At 45.8% G+C, this 18075-nt stretch overlaps 1 protein-coding gene across 4 annotated transcripts; it reads left to right on the top strand.

The window, feature by feature from the left end:
- The first annotated feature begins 10374 nt into the window (after positions 1–10374).
- On the top strand, positions 10375–16071 carry LOC119299473 (cytoplasmic tRNA 2-thiolation protein 2-like). 4 transcript variants are annotated; one of them, XR_005146207.1, is made up of 11 exons: positions 10375–10732; positions 10852–11200; positions 11332–11418; positions 11514–11635; positions 11713–11791; positions 11963–12357; positions 12615–12695; positions 12815–12904; positions 14018–14191; positions 14398–14591; positions 15363–16071. XR_005146207.1 is itself a non-coding variant. In XM_037576697.1 (8 exons), exons 1-7 carry the CDS (start codon positions 10425–10427, stop codon positions 12661–12663), a joined length of 1389 nt encoding a protein of 462 aa, XP_037432594.1. In that variant the 5' UTR covers positions 10375–10424; the 3' UTR covers positions 12664–12695; positions 12815–13214. The 4 variants fall into 4 exon arrangements, 1 of the variants encoding a protein (XP_037432594.1); XR_005146208.1 differs by lacking the exon at positions 14018–14191 and having other exon boundaries at positions 15318–16071; XR_005146206.1 differs by lacking the exon at positions 14018–14191.
- Positions 16072–18075: the final 2004 nt, after the last annotated feature.

Raw genomic sequence — 18075 nt, forward strand, 5'->3', positions numbered from 1 at the left:
CACTTCTCCCATGGCAAGAACTACCAATCTAGTTGGCCAAACCAAACGGATAATCCGAAGAGACTTGCAAAGATAACCACAATTCATCGATCTCAACAAACACACCGCAAAAAGAAGATTACATCAAATAGATCTCCACAAGAGAGGGGGAGAACTTTGTATTGAGATTCAAAGAGAGAGAAGAAGCCATCTAGCTACTAACTATGGACCCGAAGGTCTGAGGTAAACTACTCACACTTCATCGGAGAGGCTATGATGATGTAGAAGCCCTCCGTGACGACGGCCCTCTTTCGGCGGAGCTCCGGAACAGGCCCCAAGATGGGATCAGAAAGTTGCGGCGGTGGAATTAGGTTTTTGGCTCCTATTCTGATCGTTTGGGGGTACGTGTGTATATATAGGAGGAAGAAGTATGCCGGAGGAGCAACGAGGGGCCCACAAGGCAGGGGGCGTGCCCTAGGGGGGTGCCCCCCACCCTCGTGACCGCCTCTTTTGTTCCTTGGAGCAGGGTCCAAGTCTCCTGGATCACGTTCGGTGAGAAAATCACGTTCCCGAAGATTTTATTCCGTCTGGACTCCGTTTGATATTCCGTTTCTTCGAAACACTGAAATAGGCAAAAAAACAGCAATTTTGGGCTGGGCCTTCGGTTAATAGGTTAGTCCCAAAAATAATATAAAAGTGGAAAATAAAGCCCAATATAGTCCAAAACAGTAGATAATATAGCATGGAGCAATCAAAAATTATAGATATGTTGGAGACGTATCAATGAGCCGCCCGTTCTGCCGCCTTTTGAGTCGCTCGTTCCGCCTCTTAACGAATCCTCTCTTAATCCGCTAAATTAAGGGCTCTAGCCCGCACCGGCTCATGCCTATATGGCAGGTTGTGGCGCTGAGAATTACTTGACATCTCTGCAGACTCCATGTGCCTACTGTAACTCGGGCTCCGGCTTGGGCGATGAGTTAAATGGATCCTATCTCGACTGTAGGAGTATGCATCCTGCTGAGCCAGAGCTATTTGAAGTAGTTCTCTTACCCTCCGGGTTTCAATTGCTGCTGGCGAGTTGCCTTCCATCGGGAGAGCCGCCAAACAAGCCGACACTGCGATGAATTTTCCCAGAGGGTTGGAGAAGTGACCTGGAGGTGTTGGCACATAATGAGGAGGAGTTGTGTTTATACGAGGTGGCTCCATGGCGTGTGGCTGAACTGGTGCACTAGGTGTCGTGACCCGGTTTGCCTCCGGCGGATTGCTCCCCCCAGCCCTGGGTGTATGGAACTGGTTCCTCGGATCCAGCGTCAGAGGTAGATGCAACTAAGTTTTCTGATGCCTCCTCCTCATGACCTCGTTCGATGCGTTAAGATCCACCGAGAGCCGGAAAGTTTCTGCTTGAAGTTGTTGAGCACGAGCATCCAAAGCTTCTCGTTCTGCTGCCATCCGGGTCTCCTCCGCGGCTAGATTTTCCTTGGCTCGCACCATCTCCTCACGCACGCGTGCCACCTCTGCATCGTGCTGGGCATTATCCGCCGGCTCTACCACAGTGGTTAACAGAGTCATCAGCTTATCCATGAGGTCCATTAAAATCTGAGCCAGGGGGCGCGCGGGGTCTCCTGACCCGGCTGCAGCTGACCCGGTAGCTGCTGTTGTCGCTCCGGTAGAGTTATGTCCGGGCTGTGTGCCCGCCATGAAGACTCTGGCCCAATTTGGCAGCTCAAAGGGGTCCGGAATACTACTGCCATCGGAACAACCCCCGAGCATGCCGTCTTGTAACTAGTACAGAGAGCCCATCTCACCTGTTGATGATGCAGTGTGAGAACAGACGGCTGTCTCACCGCCCATTACCGATCCTTCAGAGTATTCACCACCGTGGATGTAGCCCACGAAGGCATGCTTCACGACAGATTGAACATGGGCGGTCCTTGCGCGCTGAGCCGTTTCAATGAGGTCGGTGTGGACGTCCGGCTCAGGGCCCGACTCGCCGATCCGACCGATGAAGACGTGAATTCCGCCGAAGGGGACCCGATACCCGTACTCGATTGAGCCGCCATCAGGGCCCCAGCCTTCGTCGTTGATGTAGAGCTTGCCGCGACGACTCTTGGTCATCCAGCCCACAGCGTATCCCTTGAGCCCTTCGAAGTTTCCCTTCAAGAACTCAAATCCACCGTGCACTGGCCCCACGGTGGGCGCCAACTGTCGTGGAGTTGACACGGCAGATGTCCAAGAGCAAGGACTTAGTCGTAGGGCCATCGCACTAGGAAGCTTAAAGGGGTTAATCAGGACAAAGGACACGAGAGAGTTTTTATACTAGTTCGGCCCCTTACGATGAAGGTAAAAGCCTACGTCTAGTTGGGTTTGGTATTGCTGAGGTTTCGATCTCCAAGGGGCTCAACTCGCCGGCTTGGTTCTTGATCTGGTTGTTTCTTGTCCTAAGCCGTCGCCGGGTTGTCCCCTTATATACACGGGTGGACGCCTGGCGGCATACAGAGTCCCGGCCGGCTCATAAAACGTGTCCGGCTCGGTGACCTCTTTTATATGCCTTTCTTTACATATGGCAGTTTACAATGTTGGGTCTCAAGCTGCCTTTGGTCTTAGACCTTCTACAAGCCTTAATACACTATCACTTTGAATATTACTGGGCTTTCTTTTTGTAACCCGCCATTGGGGTTGACCCGGCCCCTCCTGGGCGGGTCATACCTGGTAGCTATATCCCCAACAAGTGTGTTGAATATTATGAGAAGTTTGATGCTTGATAATTGTTTTGAGATATGAAGATGGTGATATTAAAGTTGTGCTAGTTGAGTAGTTGTGAATTTGAGAAATACTTGTGTTAAAGTTTGTGATTCCCGTAGCATGCACGTATGGTGAACCGTTTTGTGATGAAGTCGGAGCATGATTTATTTATTGATTGTCTTCCTTATGAGTGGCGGTCGGGGACGAGCGATGGTCTTTCCCTACCAATCTATCCCCCTAGGAGCATGCACATAATACTTTGCTTTGATAACTTGTAGATTTTTGCAATAAGTATATGAGTTCTTTATGACTAATGTTGAGTCCATGGATCATACGCACTCTCGCCCTTCCACCATTGCTAGCCTCTCTAATATCGCGCACCTTTCACCGGTATCATACACCCACCATATACCTACCTCAAAACAGCCACCATACCTACCTATTATGGCATTTCCATAGCCATTCCGAGATATATTGTCATGCAACTTTCCACCGTTTCGTTTATTATGACACACTCCATCATTGTCATATTGCTTAGCATGATCATGTAGTTGACATCGTATTTGTGGAAAAGCCACCATTCATAATTCTTTCATACATGTCACTCTTGATTCATTGCATATCCCGGTACACCGCCGGAGGCATTCATATAGAGTCATATTTTGTTCTAAGTATCGAGTTGTAATTGTTGAGTTGTAAGAAAATAAAAGTGTGATGATCATCATTGTTAGAGCATTGTCCCAAGTGAGGAAAGGATGATGAAGACTATTATTCCCCCACAAGTCGGGATGAGACTCCGGACGAAAAATAAAAAAAGGAAGGAAAGAGGCCATAAAAAAGAAAGAGAAAATGCCCAAATAAAAAAAGAAAAAAAAGAGAGAAAAAGAGAGAAGGGACAATGCTACTATCCTTTTACCACACTTGTGCTTCAAAGTAGCACCATGATATTCATAGTAGAGAGTCTATCATTTTGTCACTTTCATATACTAGTGGGAATTTTTCATTATAAAACTTGGCTTGTATATTCCAATGATGGGCTTCCTCAAATTGCCCTAGGTCTTCGTGAGCAAGCAAGTTGGATGCACACCCACTTAGTTCTTTTGTTGAGCTTTCATATACTTATAGCTCTAGTGCATCCGTTGCATGGCAATCCCTACTCACTCACATTGATATCTATTGATGGGCATCTCCATAGCCCGTTGATACGCCTAGTTGATGTGAGACTATCTTCTCCCTTTTTGTCTTCTCCACAACCACCATTCTATTCCACCTATAGTGCTATATCCATGGCTCACGCTCATGTATTGCGTGAAAATTGAAAAAGTTTTGAGAATGTCAAAAGTATGAAACAATTGCTTGGCTTGTCATCGGGGTTGTGCATGATTTAAATACTTTGTGTGGTGAAGATAGAGCATAGCCAGACTATATGATTTTCTAGGGATAACTTTCTTTGGCCATGTTATTTTGAGAAGACATGATTGCTTTATTACTATGCTTGAAGTATTATTATTTTTATGTCAATATGAACCTTTATCTTGAATCTTCCGGATCTGAATATTCATATCACAATTAAGAAGAATTACATTAAAATTATGCCGAGTAGAACTCCGCATCAAAAATTTTGTTTTTATCATTTACCTACTCAAGGACGAGCAGGAATTAAGCTTGGGGATGCTTGATACGTCTCCAACGTATCTATAATTTTTGATTGCTCCATGCTATATTATCTACTGTTTTGGACATTATCGGGCTTTATTATCCACTTTTATATTATTTTTGGGACTAATCTATTAACTGGAGGCCCAGCCCAGAATTGTTGTTGTTTTTGCCTATTTTAGGGTTTCGAAGAAGAGGAATATCAAACGGAGTCCAAACGGAATGAAACCTTCGGGAACGTGATTTTCTCAACGAACAAGACCCAGGAGACTTGGACCCTACGTCAAGACACAAAAGAGGAGGCCACGAGGTAGGGGGCGCGCCTACCCCCCAGGCGCGCCCTCCACGCTCATGGGCCCCCTGTTGCTCCACCGACGTACTCCTTCCTCCTATATATACCTACGTACCCCCAAACAATTAGATATGGAGCCAAAACCCTAATTCCATCGCCGCAACTTTCTGTATCCACAAGATCCCATCTTGGGGCCTGTTCCAGAGCTCCGCCGGAGGGGGCATCGATCACGGAGGGCTTCTACATCATCACCATAGCCCCTCCGATGAAGTGTGAGTAGTTTACCTCAGACCTACGGGTCCATAGTTATTAGCTAGATGGCTTCTTCTCTCTTTTTGGATCTCAATACAATGTTCTCCCCCTCTCTTGTGGAGAACTATTCGATGTAATCTTCTTTTTGCGGTGTGTTTGTTGAGACCGATGAATTGTGGGTTTATGATCAAGTCTATCTACGAACAATATTTGAATGTTCTCTGAATTCTTTTATGTATGATTGGTTATCTTTGCAAGTCTCTTCGAATTATCAGTTTGGTTTGGCCTACTAGATTGATCTTTCTTGCAATGGGAGAAGTGCTTAGCTTTGGATTCAATCTTGCGGTGTCCTTTCCCAGTGACAGTAGGGGCAGCAAGGCATGTATTGTATTGTTGCCATCAAGGATAACAAGACTGGGTTTTCATCATATTGCATGAGTTTATCCCTCTACATCATGTCATCTTGCTTAAGGCGTTACTCTGTTTTCATTAATTTAATACTCTAGATGCATGCTGGATAACGGTCTATGAGTGGAGTAATAGTAGTAGATGCAGGCAGGAGTCGGTCTACTTGTCTCAGATGTGATGCCTATATACATGATCATGCCTAGATATTCTCATAACTATGCTCAATTCTGTCAATTGCTCAACAGTAATTTGTTCACCCACCGTAGAATTCGTATGCTCTTGAGAGAAGCCACTAGTGAAACCTATGACCCCCGGGTCTATCTTCATCATATTAATCTTCCAATACTTTGTTATTTACTTTGCTTTTATTTTACTTTGCATCTTTATCATAAAAATACCAAAAATATTATCTTATCATATCTATTAGATCTCACTCTCGTAAGTGGCCGTGTAGGGATTGACAACCCCTTATTGCATTGGTTGCGAGGATTTATTTGTTTTGTGCAGGTGCGAGGGACTCGCGCGTAGCCTCCTACCGGATTGATACCTTGGTTCTCAAAAACTGAGGAAAATACTTATGCTACTCTGCTGCATCATCCCTTCTCTTCAGGGAAAAACCAACGCAGTGCTCAAGAGGTAGCAGGTATCAACAGCTATAGCAACAATGACAGGCTATGCATCAGAATAGGATTACGGAAAGCAGTAACATGCTACACTACTCTAATGCAAGCAGTAGAGAGAAGAGTAGGCGATATCTGGTGATCAGGGGGGCTTGCCTGGTTGCTCTGGCAAGAAGGGTTCATCGTCGATGTAGTCGATCTCAGGGGTACCGGCATCGGTCCCGGGGTCTATCGGAAAGAAGTAACAAGGGGAGAACACAATAAATAACAGAGCAATCAAAACATCACAAAGCATAACATGGCAATACATGGTGCTAGAGGTGACCTAACGCAGTACTAGGTGATATCGGAAAAGGGGGGAAACATCCGGGAAAGTATTCCCGGTGTTACGCGTTTTCAGACAGATGAACCGGAGGTGAAATGTTGCAGGTTCGCTATGCTAGGGACACTGGCTGATGAACGGGCCGCGTATTTGAATTCGTCTCGTCGTTCTGAGCAACTTTCATGTATAAAGTTTTTCCATCCGAACTACGATTTATTTTATATTGATTTTAAAAGATTTAAATCATTTATAGCATTTATTTAATTATTTTTAATTCAACATTATCCAGAACAGCGCATGCTGACGTCAGCATAACGTCAACATGACGTTAACGGTCAATAGGGGTGTTGACTGGTCAAACTGACGTGTGGGACCCACCTATTATTGTCTAACTAACTATTTAGTTAGATTAATTAGCAGGTTAATTAGGTTTAATAGTTAGTTAACATAATTAATTTAGTTAGTTAATTAATTAATTAATATTTTAATTAATTCTCCTTCTTCTTTTTTATAACGTTTTGGGGTGGGCCCCCATGTCATAGGCCAGATGCCTTAACAGGCGCTGGGCAAAAGGGGCAGCGGGCAAAGCCGCAGCCCGCCCTGGTAGTGAGGCGGGGCCGCGTCGACGCTGGTTTCAGGCGCGGGCGCCGGCGGTCATGGCCAGAAGCTGGCGAGGCCGAGCGCGCCCGGCAGAGGGTTGCGCCGACGGTCAGCAGTGGCGGGATGGGAGCGAACGACGATGCGGCAGAGGCCAGGAGAGAGGCGCGGGGCACGAGGAGTGAGCAGCTCTAGATGGCCGCAGCGGTGGCGGCTGGGGCGGCGCGACGAGTGGAGGCGCGCGATGGCGTGGGGCGAGCAGGGGAGGTAGCTGGCACAGGGGGGCAGCATCACAGTGGCGGGCAGGGGCGACGCGGCTGTGCGCGGTGATGCATGGCCAGGCGCGCGCGGGAGTGTGGTCGGAGCTGCGGTGGCCAGGGGGTGCGGGCGCTGGTAGCAGAGTGGCGAAGCAGGAGCAGCGCAACAGCAGGGGCGGTTGCAGTTGGCGATGTGAGCGGCAGCGGGCGACGGCGAGCATGGCGGAGGCGCGGCCACACACAGGCGGCCGACAACGGGGCACCGCGGGGTGTGGCTCGGGCGCAGGGCACGGCGGTGCTCGGCCACGTGAGCAGGGGAGCGACGCGCGGCGGCAGTGCGTAGAGGTGACACACGGGCGTGCGTGTAGCCACGTGAGCGCGTGCACGGGCACGGGACGGCGGGCACGACAACGTCCGTCGCGGGGAGAGGGTAGAGGGGAGAGGCCGGAGCCTCACTTGCGGTGTAGGGAAACGACAACGTGCTCGAGGAGGAGGACGAGGAGGCGACGACGACGGGGCGAGGTGGCGCATACGATTCGGCGACGGCGCACAACAGCGGGGGCGAAGGAGTCGGGGCGACGAGCGGCTTCGGGTCAGGCGGCGCCGCGCGCGAGGAGAGGCGGCGCGGGGTCGAGGTGGTGGTGAGGGGCGACGGTGATGGGTCGGGGCGGTTCACTCGATCCCGATCCAGAACGCGTGTGGGAGGAGAGTGGGGATCGTGTGGAGGGGGGTTAGGGTTTCGGTGCCCCCTGGAGGGGGGTTATTGGCCTGGGGCTAGGTCGGCCTGGTGGCCTAGTTGCCAGTTGGGCCGGTCGGCCCAGTGGGGGGGTGGTCCTTTCTCTTATATATATATATATATATATATATATATATGTTCTTTATTTTAGTTTCTTTTAATTATACTTTTTACTTAATATTAAAATGAACCCTAAAATAGTAATACCACGAAACCCACTGCCCCAAAAAGGTTTTATCCCAAAATAATTTAGTTTAGAATTTTATTAATTATGAAAGCCTTTAAATATCGGTTTTTGCTACTGTTTTATTCACCTTGAAGTATTTAAACTTTTTTTAAAGTAGGGTTTCTTCTCCACAGTTACCTATGCATTATTTGGCACAATCCGAACATTTTAGTTTTAAAGTTTGAAAACTTTTATTGTTTGACTTAGATTTTGAATACGAATTTGAATCGGTTTCGAAGCAAGGTGAGTTTATCAACAGTAATCAAGGTGACGTGGCATCATTAGCAGGGAATTACTGTAGCTTAATTATTCGGGCGTCACAATATTGTCATCAACCACCAAAGGGGGGAGATTGTAAGGGCATTTTCCATCTTAAGTGTTTTTTGGTGTTTATGAGAATGCAATTTGTGGACTAATCATGTGACTAAGCTTCACACATATACTCTAGTTCACACAAGATGGGTGGGCACCCCTCCGGACGGAAAAGAGTGAAGACTGCATTTTCGACGTGTTTATTTCTTTGTTCTTAGAAAATATGTACTATTAAGAGGGGTTGCACATTGGAAGGTACTGGTTGAATCAAACACGTACACATCCATATATTGCACCCACATATTACCTTTCGTTTCGAGGGGAGTGTTCCTTATTCAACCATGTGTAGAAATCTTGTTCAGAGCAGTTATGCCCCGTGTATAGGTGGTTGTACCACTCATCCGGTTCTCCTGGTAGGACTACCACACGAGGGGTGATTCCCTCGTGTGGGCTTACTAGTTGTACTGGTGTCCCGCATGCGGTTGTACCGCATGGTACTTAACATCCTCACCTGACACTATCGGCCAGTTGTTATGGCCTTTGAACCGCCACAACTACATGGAAAAGGGTCATTCCTTTTGGTATAACGACGGTACATGGCGGTGGTCCGCCGGCTGTTCCAGCTAAAGTGTTGGCAGCGGTTCTACTAGCAACCTTATACCGCTCGAACCACTGCATATAAGGTGATTTCTTCTGGTGGTGAGTAGTACACAGGCGGTGCCCCCGCGGTTGTTCCGGCAAATACTTATTTAGCGGTATAACTGGCCGCCCGGCGATTGTACCGCCCTAACTCTGCAAAGTGAGGTATTCTGCATTGGGCGGTTGTACCGCCCCTGTGCGATTTTGCACATAACGGTTGGATTTGGAGGATGCTATAAAAATGGGAGGTTCTTCCACCTCCACTTACCTCTTACCTCTTTCTCTCTCCTCCACTTTTACCCCAAGCTTGTTCTTGTCTGATCTTCTTCTCTAGCCAACCAAACTTGTTGATTTGTTAGGCATTAAGGGAGAAGACCCAGATCTATACTTCCACCAAAGGAAGTTTGATTCCCCCATACTTTCACTTGCATCTTGTTACTCTTGGGTTTGGGTGTTTGAGCACCCTGGAAGGAAGAGATCATCTTGGAGCCACATTTCATTGTGGTGAAGCTTCGTGGTGGTGTTGGAATCCTTCAATTAACTTTTGGAGAGAGAGTCAACCTTGTTCGTAAAGGTTCCGGTTGGCACCTTCAAGGGCACCGCTAGTGGATGCGCGACCCCTTGCATCGTGCGAGTGTGTGATTGTGCCTCCACACCTCTCCAATGGAGACGTACCTCCCCCAAAGGAAGGGACTTTGAAAACACATCCTCGTCTCCATCAACTTCACTTATGGTTACTTCGTACCTTTTCTTTGTGCAAGCTTGTATTGTGTGTTTTACCTTGTGCTTGCACTTGTTGTCGTGTTGCTTGTCATATAGGTTGTCCACCTAATTGCATATCTAGACAACATATCTTTGTTGTAAAGACTAAAATTTGTGCAGAGGTTAAAAATTGTTAGTCACCCATCCACCTTCACTCTTGTTGACCATATCGATCCTTTCAGAATTAGTGAACGTTTTATAAATTCATGAATATTTGTGTATTTTTTGAACATTTTTTGAATCTATGAGCATTTTTCAAAACTCGGAACATCGTTTGAAATTCATGAACTTTGTTTAAATTCTTGAACATTGTTTTAGCTCTCCGAGCAGGTGCACTCCATCATCGCACAGAGGGGCGAATAGGGCCTTCCATAGCACCGGCCATAACTGACGTATGAAAAAGAAATTCAAACATGCATTGATCCTTTCGATCCAATTTTTTTTTGAGTGAACCCTCCGATCCAAAATAAGTGTGTGGTTTTAGTTTAAATTTTGGATAGGAAGGAGTAGCAGATTCAGCCCAACTAAGGCCTAAACGGAGCCCACATAATGCACCAACCAAAAAGGAGAAGGCAAAAAAAAAAAGATCCGAAACCCCTGACCTGCGCGCCTGTCCATCCCAGCATGGCCGCCGCCTCGTCCTCCTCCTGCGGCGGCGCCGGCTGCGGGGCCCACTGCTCCTCCTCCACCTCGTCATCCGTAGAGGATGCTCCGGAGGGGATTCTGGACCGTCTCTCCATATCCGGTGCCGCTGCCTCCTGCGGCAAGTGCGGCGGCGGCGCCGTCGTCGTGGTTGCCGGAGGCGTCGGTCTGTGCGGCGAGTGCTTGCGCGCCCAGCTGTTCGGGAAGTTCAAGCTCGCCGTCACAAGCAACGCCATGGTTCGGCCAACCGACTCCGTCCTCGTCGCCTTCTCCGGCGGCCCCGCCTCCAGGTTCACTTTCCCCTCTTTTTCCTTGGTGATTCCTAATTTTTTGTACTGCTCAGCGTTGCTTACTTTGCACACTTATTGTTACGATCCCTTGAAATGAATTGTTGATGCGTGTGCTCTAGGGTGGCTCTGCAATTCATACATGAGATGCGGTCCAAGGCAATCGAAAGCTGGGACGCCAGCAATTCGCAAGCCCTACCGGTCTTCAATGTTGGGGTGGCCTTTGTCAACGAGAGTGCTTTGTTGTCAAAGACCGAATGTGAAGTTGAGCAGGCAACTGAAGATATAAAGTCAATTGTGTCGAGTTTGTTACCGGGAGATAAAGCAATGCACCTTGCCTCTCTTGATGATGTGTTCTCCTCGGAATCAAAAGATGGGGAAAGCAGGCTGAGGGAGCTAGTTGGCATGATTGCTGATGATACTGGGAGGGAGGATCTTCTTCAGTGCTTGCGCATGCTTTCGTTGCAGAAGGTTCTTTTTTTGTTATCAGTGATTGCACATGCTTCGATTGCAAATTGTCATTTAATCTACATGATGTTGCGTTGTGCTTTCCATTCGGTGATTAAAGTCAGATTTACCATTACATCTTATACGTTCTTCAGATTGCACTGGAAAATGGGTACACCAAGATCATGCTGGGATCATGTGCTTCTACAATAGCATGTCATGTGCTATCTGCAACAGTAAAGGTATATAGCAGATGCCTGTTCCCCTTATGATTTGTTCGCCTGTTGATAGTTCAAGAGAACATGAGAAACTTAGAGGAATTGCTAATTATATCCAGGGCCAAGGTTATTCCTTACCAGCTGATATCCAATATGTTGATACACGGTGGGAAGTGCCTGTCGTTCTTCCACTTCGTGATTGCCTGGCCCAAGAGCTTAGACTGCTCTGTGAATTTGATAGGTAAGATAAGCATTCACATTTTTCTTTTGTTGGATTGTACTCCTGATACTGTTTATTCTAACTGGTTATGTGCTTAGTTTAAAGACACAGCAACTTCTTGATAGGCCTTGCAGTGGCATCAATGGCTTAGTCGCATCTTTTGTTGCACGACTAAGGGTAAGTAAGTTCGTTCCTTGCATGGCGCACTGGACTTACATATAATGTTGAGTTCACTGACACCAAACTGAGCTGAAGATCTAATTATATTCTTGTTCAGTGATTGCTTTCGTTAATTGCTTGCAGCAAGCGCAAGTCGTAATCTTACAGGTCATTAATTTCCATTGACAGGAGGAGAATCCTTCTCGTGAGCATACTATTGTAAGAACTGCACAAAAACTTAAGCCATTCCCTTTTAACAAGTTCTCAGCAAATGGCTATCATGATTTCCTGCCGTCGCGGCTGCGTCCCAAGTTCCAGGATGTTGACAACGATGAGTCTGCTTTCTCTGAGCTTCTCTGCCTGATATGTCGAAGTCCATTCAGTGAATCAGAACTCCAGAATTTGGAAAGCACAAGGCACAAGTCTCAGAAGAAAATTGATCTATATACTGCTTATTGCTGTCAAAGCTGTCATTTCCAGATTCTACCTGGTGGTAGAGACCTGTATGACCATTTCTTTTCACTACTACCAAGGTTCTGGACTGAGAGAGTAGATACTGCATCTGCCAGCCATAGCTCGCTAAGGTGAGGCTGATGTCTTTATCCCAATGAGTTGCTTCATTGTCTTTATAGCTATAGTGCATGTGCATGTTATCAGTAGTTAAGCAAATCAAAACACTGAACCTTTGGATGTTACAACTTCTTTGTTAGGATAATGTTTAATTGAATGTGCCCACTTGTTTCTCTATGTGCAGTTACTCCATTGATTTGGCCATGTATTATTTTCTTGTTCTTTTTGGTAGTGCACTGATTCAGTGAGCTATTGATAACTTTTGTTCCAGAGATCAAATAGAAGACTATCTTCTTGAAGACGATGATGATGGGAACTGACACTTGTTCATTGAGTGAATCCCAAACTTACTGTAAGAAAGAATCTTTGACTGATGATTTAATTTTTTGCAGTCACAATTTACTCGGCATACTTTAACATCCGGTTACTGGTTTTATACTGACACATATGCTTGGATTGTTTTGTTTGTAGTGCCAGAAGCCTGCAGAGATTCCTTCCTAGTTGGGCCTCACAAATCATGACATAAACCAAACTTGCTTGGGATAACAGTGTTCGCATCTAGTAAGGCACTGGTTTATTCAGACTTCTGCCATATTCTTAGAATTGCCCGCATTATATTATTTATTTAATTTTCTGGTGTACCTGTAAGTCCTTCCTCAAGTTAAAACATGATGAGTGATAAAGGAAACCATCACTTGCCAGCAGTTTTGCACTGATCTCAGACAATTGACTTTGGGTAGCTGCAGGTTCCCAACTTCCATGTGATTACAGTATTCTGATTGGTCTCATCTACTGTACCAACTATTTGCCTGCAAGATTGTAATCAGATGAATTTACCAAATGGGTTTACAACAACTATGTGCTGTATAAACTTTTGTACTAATCTGTTACACTGTTGCATTTGTCACTCTTATGCATTCTGATATTGGCTTAATCATTTTGTAGCAAAATTGAAGGAATACACAGTCTGTTACGAATTGAAAATGACGAACATGCATACACATCACCTATTGCAAACAATATTAGAAATTGCGGCAAACAAATGGCAAGGCCACTACAAAACAGTGGTCCCTCATGCACTATGATCTGTATAACTATCTTATCAACATATGTTTACTACATTATCATGTTACTCCTGCACATTTCCTTTCCGAGACAGTTAAGTCCTTCTCTACAGTTCTTTGACTGTCATTTTCTTTTGCACTTAGGCGCATTGTCTCTTCTACTGACCAGTATACACACTACAATTGTGTATTAGAATAGATTCTCTTTTCCAAAAAAATTAGAAAAATCTATCATGAAACAAAATAAAGATAGGTGCATCCCATGCTTGCATGCTTGTGCATGTGCTCGTTCTTGGTGCTGCTGAACCCTTATTACCAGTCAAACATTGGGAAGCTATCTTATCATTAGGTTAAAACTTTGTAAAAGATTAACCTTTTGGGTTAGCCACTTTAACCTGATTGGGTTGGCATAAAGCCTGCCTGGTAATCCTAACCTACGTGCAAGGATTTATCCGGCTTTTCATCAGTGATGATGATGATGGCAAGACAAGTGCACACCTAAAGTTCCCAAGGGCCTACACGCCTTTCATTTTTTATGGTTGCAGCTGGGCTGATGAATGTTGATTGATGCTGATGCCCTCTTGCTGTCTAATTTTCAAAATGTTCGCAGTATTAGCAGGATGTTGACTGAGTCAGGAACCAGTGAAAATTTCCGCAAAGGACCGGAAGTTATGTTACTCCCTCCGATCCGGATCGGACATTGTATAGAGGCTGCGTCATTTAATTCGGATCGGAGGGAGTACATGATTTCATTCCAGTGAAGTGTGAGAGGACAATCGTATAGGTTTGATCTTACTTACCAAACGGCGTAATAGATCGTCCATGATTTGTTTTACTCTACAGCTGTGTTTTTCCATGAATGAGGCAAATCTTTTGTCTTCGTTTTTTTTTAATGCACAGCATTCAGGACCCGCAAGCTGAACATTAGTTGGTAGTAGTTCTGGTTGCCACTCAAAATGTTTCGGAACTCATGCTTTGAAATCTTTGCAGCGTGGGTGGTGGCACAACATCTGTCCTGAGCCATCCAATCACTGTCCTTTGAAGCATTCTTGTCCATTGACAATGCGGTGGTACTACTATGTGTACTACAAACAGGAGAGGCTTTCTCCTTGGGTGATTCAGAAGCCATTGTTTGTTGTTTGGACAGCAAGGGCGACCCCCCAAATAGGCCTAAAATGAAAAAGGTAAATAGGGCTACCAAATGTATGTTGCCCCTTTCGTTGCTTAGGCTCATCTCATATAATAAGCTCATACTACTAAAATAAGATCCCCTGTGTTTTGGTGACTCGAAAAGCCTAAGCAGAGCTAATGCTACCACTAGCATAGCATGCCCCAGGTTTGGCACACTCTAGTAGAGCCTAGTTAGTGGGCCCTAATGCACACACTTTTGCTTACTTCACTCTCACAAGCAAAGGGCCCTGGTGTCCCCTAGTGATTGCAGGCACAGTCCTCTGTTCTCATTGAAATTGTGTGTGTGACATTGACATGACCAAACCTAGGGCACACTATTTTTCTCCCCTTTACCGTCCTTGTGAAAACGCTTGAGGCATTTGGTCAAAGAAAAACATTGCTGATTGGGCAGAGATATTCAAGTCGCATGGTAGACAGCGTCTGTATAGTTTCTCAAGCCTTTGCTTCATCAAAGTGGGGGCACCAACCTAGAAAAACCCACATCTCTCTCCCTAGTTTACTTGCTAGTAGTTGCTTAAACTATCATCTGATGTGCAGTAGGTTTGCCCACTAATTTGAAAGATCAGCGAGAGCCTGCCATGTCAACACCAGTCCATTGTTTTTTTTTTGTATGCTGCAATACTACACTTCTCACTAGAGCTCACAGCTGGCCTCTTTCTTATCGTCTCTCTCTTGTGGGACTGAAGAACCTGAATTCAAGGCTGGGTTTATGCATGCAGAGCCCTGATATGACGTGTCCTGGGTTTGTTTGATCTGTGACACAGACCTGCTGGCCGGCTGGCTCGCAATCCATAATGGCGCGTCCAAGAGAAACCCTCGGCGCAAAGGCAGCAAGGACGGGCCTGTACCGTGTACAACGCTTGTCCATGGCAGAGGTTGTTGGACGCGAGGGCCGGGCGGGCTTGTACAGCCTTCAATGCAGCGTGCCGGCCTGCCAAGGACCGTCCGTCCGTCGGTCACAGTAGGTAGATCGACACCGCCAAGCCCTCATTTCAGCCACTGCTGCTGCCCAAACAAGAAAGAATAATGCGTTCTTGCAGCTGCATCTGGAAAAGCTTGGAGTTCAATCTGGTATGTGAACGTATGATCCATCTATCTCTCCATCGTTTTCAGGCGCGACCTTTTGTCTGGATCATCCATGGGCAGCTACTGAGGTGGTGGTCCAGCGCTCCTTGATCTTAGTGAGTTGAGGCCAAATCTTGGCGTCTTCCCTTGTTGTATATATTCAAATGTGTGGCAAATGGTAGTAAATTAAACTGGATCTAGGTATGTGCATGGGGGCGGACGATGCGTGCAGGACTGGCACTGTTGCGGTGCTCCAAAACATCGGCCCTTGAATCGTGCGCTCTTGCTCACGTAGCCTTCAACACGTATGTTTATGTCATTTGTATATGTCGTGGCTGTCAAGATATACATGTGGTTATCTAACTTATGGATGCCGACAGTTTGTCATAGCTTGCGAGCAGAAACACATATATCGGGTAGGTATTGCAGGCATCTATGCAAGTTAGTACTACAAAAAAAAAACGAGTAAGTTTGGCACAAAAAAATGTTCTTGAAACGTGTTTCAGTAGAGGTATTTTGCATGGAGGGAAGAGAAAACTTTTAATTAGTCATGATTTTCGAATATAACCTTTATTTTTTGAATTATTTCTATAGGGATCATATGATTAAGTTTTCAAATTCCTATGCCCAGAGACTTAATTCCATGGCATTATGAGTAAAGGAAATATTGATCGGTCAAGTGTTGAGATACATTGTGCATGTGTGATGTGTCAGTAGGCACTGGAAGCATTACGTTGACAAGATGCTATAGATTAGCTGCATGATTGTTGAGCAGATGCCATGGCGTGTCCGTATTATGTCTGCTAATTCGCATATGGCTACGTTTTCGCTGGTGGATTTGGGGCCCTGGGCCCGCGAGGATTAGCGGCCAGGCCAGGTGTTTTGTCGCATCCCTCGGTACATTCTGCAGAAGAAATGCAGCGTTTTCTGTTGGCTGGATTAAGGGATTTTCTGGGGAGATGATGCTGGGAGGTGGTTGAGATTACACTGTCAATATATCCACATCCAGTTTTTTAATGTGTAGTCTGCAGCCTGCCCCTTTGAGATCTTTATTCGGTTCTAGGGTTTGCCTACCATCTTATATCATTTCTTGCGTGGAAAAGTTTGGAGCAAGCCTGCTTTGTTTGTCAGATGGAGTGTGTGGATAGAGAATGCCACATTATGAACCAAACCGTTTATTATTCCTTCTTTTTCTTGCCCCTTTCTACCAAATCAGACGGACCAATGCAATCACAACCGGATAATACGTGGACCAAAATGCTATTTAGTAATGTAAGCACAAGCTAATGGGCAATGACGTCACGACGATGGAGGTGATCTCATGTTGAGTAAGATCTCACATCTTCATCATAGTTCTGGTGTGATTACCACGGATTATGCCCATGGAGCCTGTGGTATTTTGGTACCGTACCAGAACCAAAGGCTTGATTTTGCGGATGGTCATGGCCGCGTTGGTGGGATCACTCATGTTGAGCTTGTTTTGGTAGCATTTGTCCGAACTCATCCTTTTATGCTCTCGGATTTCTTTTGTAAAAGGGCAACGATAAAGCAGTAGTTCAACAATCTGTATTAAGAGGAGTGAAGAATCAAGATTTTTATTTGCGGGGTGAGTGAAGAATCAAGATGGTCAACTAGAACCGGGGGAGGGGGAGAGGTAGGTGGCTACAAATATTTAACATTTTTGCAATTCAGGTTTTGTGCATAAATAGGTTCTCCTGATGCTAAGCAGGATAAACATCAAGGTAAACAATCACAAGTGACAACTTCTCCTTGAAAATGCCACACCAAGTAGGAGCTCAATCCCTAGTGATTGGCTTTGAAGTGACCACCAGACCTTCACAAACGCTTCCCAGAGCCTTTCATAACGTTGGAAGTTCTGGAATGGATTCCTACCACCTAGGAGTCCCCACAACTCCAAGTACCACATTCGGTGAAGCGCAAGTAGGAGATCACTATTTTGGCTCCATACAAATAGTGGATATAGTAGACCTCCTTTCATTTCCTAAAGTTTATGCAAGTTTGGTTGGTGGGAGAGGGAGGAAGCAAGCTTTTTTAAAGATCAACAATGGGATGCAGCTCATATCTAGAAGCCAGAGCTCGAGGTAGAAGAATTAGGAGTGGTTTTTATAGCTCCGTCACCATTTCCAACTTTTATTCACCAAAACAACCAAACCTAGAGTTCTGGGAGTCCTAGAGTTTCGGCATTCACAACCTGGAGATCTAGGGTTACCAGAGGTGAAACACCTAAACACCTAAACACCTAAACTTCGAGGCATATAGTAGCGAAACCAAGATCTCGAAAATCAAACCCGGAGTTCTGGTCTTTGCCTCCAGCCTGTCTAGAGAGCTATACAGAGGGACATAGTGCTTGTATTTTTGTGGTGGATACATGTGTATGGTTTTCATGATGCA

Source organism: Triticum dicoccoides, chromosome 5A (genome assembly GCF_002162155.2).
Source record: "Triticum dicoccoides isolate Atlit2015 ecotype Zavitan chromosome 5A, WEW_v2.0, whole genome shotgun sequence".
Taxonomy (NCBI): Eukaryota; Viridiplantae; Streptophyta; class Magnoliopsida; order Poales; family Poaceae; genus Triticum; species Triticum dicoccoides.

What these genes read in the sequence shown, in the direction of transcription:
- LOC119299473 (XM_037576697.1), top strand. Translation starts at nt 10,425, where the DNA reads ATGGCCGCCGCCTCGTCCTCCTCCTGCGGCGGCGCCGGCTGCGGGGCC. An exon ending in CTGCTCTGTGAATTTGATAG is followed by an intron (nt 11,636 to 11,712) that starts GTAAGATAAGCA and finishes TTATGTGCTTAG; the next exon opens with TTTAAAGACACAGCAACTTC. An exon ending in GCCAGCCATAGCTCGCTAAG is followed by an intron (nt 12,358 to 12,614) that starts GTGAGGCTGATG and finishes CTTTTGTTCCAG; the next exon opens with AGATCAAATAGAAGACTATC.